The sequence below is a fragment of the Merops nubicus genome, unplaced genomic scaffold (assembly GCF_000691845.1).
Source record: "Merops nubicus isolate BGI_N331 unplaced genomic scaffold, ASM69184v1 scaffold8033, whole genome shotgun sequence".
NCBI classification, from domain to species: domain Eukaryota; kingdom Metazoa; phylum Chordata; class Aves; order Coraciiformes; family Meropidae; genus Merops; species Merops nubicus.
Genome location: NW_008600932.1, coordinates 56,009 through 59,554, shown reverse-complemented (window position 1 = coordinate 59,554; position 3,546 = coordinate 56,009). Strand labels below are relative to the sequence as shown.

The following is a 3,546-nucleotide window of genomic DNA, read 5'->3' as shown; positions in this document are numbered from 1 at the left end:
TGCTAGATAAGTTTGCTGGACTGAGAAGAGCTTGGAGCTGATCTGGAAAGGTGGATTTGTTTTCACTGCTGTTACTTTTCTTGCCAGCGTTGCTACAGCACATTTCCCAAAGGGTCAGGCTGAGACCTTCCCTTAAAAAAAACCTAAAAAGCCAGAATAAATATTTAGCTAATGCTGTGAACCCTTCACTCCACGGGTCGGGTCACACTGGGAAGGAACGTGGAAGGGGAGAGCAGCTGGGAAGGAAAAACCAGGACCGAGCTTGTGGTCCCATGCAGAGGAGGACTCGTGGGACTGCAGAACTTGGGATGGGATGCTCAGGGGAAGGGAAGGTGGGGGAGTGGAGGGGGGTGTAAAGGGGGCTGGCTGTGTGTGAGCAGCGTGCCCTGTCGCTGTGTTAAACTTTTCTTCTTAACTCTTTTGCCACAAAACGTCACTCTCTGTCCTACATGGGGCTGCTGCGAGGTCCAGGTGCCAGCAGCTGGGGCAGTGACTGGCTGACTAGATCAGAATCAGCAAATCCCAGGGTGGTTTGGGGTGGGAGGGACCTTCAAAGGTCAGCCAGTCCAACCCCCCTGCAGGGAGCAGGGACATCTGCAGCTAGAGCAGGGTGCTCAGAGCCCAAACCAACCTCCCCTGGGATGGTTCCAGGGGTGGGGCAGCGGCCACCTCTCTGGGCAGCCATCACAATCCCAACCGTGCCCCCAGCACTGCCAAGCCCACCACTGACCCATGTCCCTCAGCACCACATCTCCACGGCTTGGGAACCCCTCCAGGGGTGGGGACTCCACCACTGCCCTGGGCAGCCTGGCACAGCCCTGGGCAACCCTCCAGGGCAAGAAATTGTTCCTCAGGGACAACTGAAACCTCCCCTGGGGCAATTTGAGGCTGTTTCCTCTTGTCCTATTGCTTTTTCCTTGGGAGCAGAGCCCGACCCCCACCTGCCTCCAACCTCCTGTCAGGGAGTTGTTGAGACTGTTGTTCAGTCATTTCCAAACTTACCTGATGCAAATTCAAGTGGTTCAAGCTCTCCCCCCTGGTGGGGACCCAGACCTGCTTTGCTTTGCCCTCGTAGGGGTCAGCAGTGCTCACACTGCTCATTGGCAGAGCACTCCTGGGGCACTGTGCTTTGGAGGACATCAGCATGCTGGGGAGCTTTCCTTCTCTCAGCTCACATGTCCTTCCCTTGCTCTGGAGCTCGTTTCCAGTAGCATTTCCACCATCTGATCTTCCTTTCCATTTCTCAGCCTGCAGCAGGTGTCCAGATCCTGGTTTGAGAGGCAGAAATCACCGAGTGAAGTCCTCTGAACACTCTGTGCATTGGAAACTGGGCTCCACGCAGCCTAGAAATTTGAATTTGCTTAAGCTGCTGCAGAGCACATACCAAAACCTTTCCACCTTAGCCTGCAGCCCGGTGACTCCAGCTTGATTACAACATCCCTTCCACCTTAAAAATCTCTGTCCATCAGGGAGCAGGACACGCTGATGGCTCCACAGGGGAAAGACAAACACACGCTGCCAATGGGGACAGAGGCTGCCGGCTCTGCATCTGCATATCAGCCTCTGGATGGGAATAAAAAGCACGTTCCTGCCCCAGCCTAGCTCTAGCCCCAGGTCCCACAGAGCTCTCATGGCTCTCGGGGTGGTTCTCCTCTGTACCTTGGTAGCATCCCTGCTCGGTGGGCTCTACCTCCTGGGCGCCTTCCGGAGACGCAGACCCGACGAGCCACCTCTGGACAAAGGTGCCATTCCCTGGCTGGGTTATGCTCTGGAGTTCAGAAAGGACAGCTCAGCGTTCCTGGAAAGGATGCAGGGAAAACACGGGGATGTTTTCACCGTGCTGCTCGGAGGCTACTACTTCACCTTCGTGCTGGACCCCTTCTGCTTCGGAGCCATCGTGAAGGAGTCGCGATCTAAACTGGACTTCAAGACTTTTGCAGTTAAGCTGGTGCTGAATGTTTTTGGCTACAAGCCCATCGAAGCCAACCATAGCATCGTCCATGAGGCGAGCGTGAAGCACCTGATGGGGGATGGACTCACTGTCATGACACAAGCCACCATGGAGAACTTTCGGAAGCTGATGTTCTTCAATCTGAGCTCAAGAGAGGAGAAACGAGGGTGGCAAGAGGATGGCCTCTTCCACTACTGCTACAACATTGTCTTCAGAGCTGGGTACCTGGCTCTGTACGGCACCGAGCCACATCGTGGGGCAGAGGATGAGGAGAAAGCTGACGAGCAGGATCGCATCCACTCCAACCAGCTGTTCCACGAGTTTCGGAAGTACGACCGCCTCTTCCCTCGGCTAGCCTGTGCTTTGTTGCCTCCAAAGGACAAAATGGAAGCTGAACGGCTGAAGAAGCTCTTCTGGAGGATGCTGTCTGTGAAGAAGAGCTGGCAGAAGGACAACGTCAGTGGGTGGTTAAGTGATCAAGACAAGCTGCTGGCTGAAAACGGCGTCCCCGAGTACATGAGGGATCGTTTCATGTTTATGCTCCTCTGGGCATCCCAAGGCAATACGGGTCCAACTGCCTTCTGGCTCCTCTTGTATCTAATGAAACATCCAGAAGCCATGAAGGCTGTGAAGGATGAGGTAGACAAAGTCTTAAGGGAGAACGGCAAGGAAGCAAAGCCAGGGAGCCCCCCCGTTAACATCACCAGGGAGATGTTAAACCAGACTCCTCTCCTGGACAGCGCTCTGGAGGAGACCCTGCGGCTGGTCGCAGCCCCCATGCTGGTCAGAGCTGTCCTCCAGGACTTCAGCCTGAAGACGAGCAGCGGGGCAGAGTACACCCTCCGCAGAGGAGACAGGGTGGCTCTCTTCCCACACCTCTCAGTGCAGATGAACCCAGAAATTCACCCCGAGCCTCACCGATTCAAGTACGACCGCTTCCTAAACCCCGACGGCACCAAGAAAGGCTTCTACAAAAACGGCAAGAAGCTGAAATACATCAACATGCCTTGGGGGGCTGGAGTATCCACCTGTCCCGGGAGGTTCTTTGCCACCGTTGAAATGAAATTGTTTGTGTTCTTGATGCTGAGTCACTACGACCTGGAGCTGGTGGATGGGGGAGAGGAGATCCCGGCGGTCGACGTCAGCCGCTGGGGCTTCGGGACCATGCAGCCCGTCCGGGACGTGCGGTTCAGATACCGGCTACGCCTGTAGTCTGGGAGGTCCTTGTGGTGGTTGTCCTGGTGTGAGCTGGGAAATAAATCGTGGGATCCTGTGGTTATCAGATCTGTGCAGCGCCAACCCCGATGGGATCTCGTTTGCTTAATGGTATCGTGGTTTCTCTCTGTACACCCTCCAGAGGAGTCGCTGCTCTGCGCTGCAGCGTTGGGCTGTGTGATAAAATCTCACCTGCACACCCACGAAGGACCACAGAGAGACAAAGGACCCTGCCAGGCTGCTCCCAGCCCCATCACGGGGGCTGTCAGCATGTCAAAAGCCCCTCTGCAGAAGCTCAGAGGAGCACAGGGGCGTGTTGGCAGGTGGGAACCCAACTTAAGGAACCCGTGTTCTGTCCAGGTCCCTCTCAGGACTGTCTC

At 55.6% G+C, this 3,546-nt stretch overlaps 1 protein-coding gene across 1 annotated transcript; it reads left to right on the top strand.

The window, feature by feature from the left end:
• Positions 1 to 1,521: 1,521 nt before the first annotated feature.
• On the top strand, positions 1,522 to 3,163 carry LOC103770557 (5-beta-cholestane-3-alpha,7-alpha-diol 12-alpha-hydroxylase-like). Its single transcript, XM_008937822.1, is given in 2 exon segments — positions 1,522 to 1,604; positions 1,606 to 3,163. Coding segments are annotated over 2 exon segments (1,641 nt in total).
• The last annotated feature ends 383 nt before the right edge of the window (positions 3,164 to 3,546 follow it).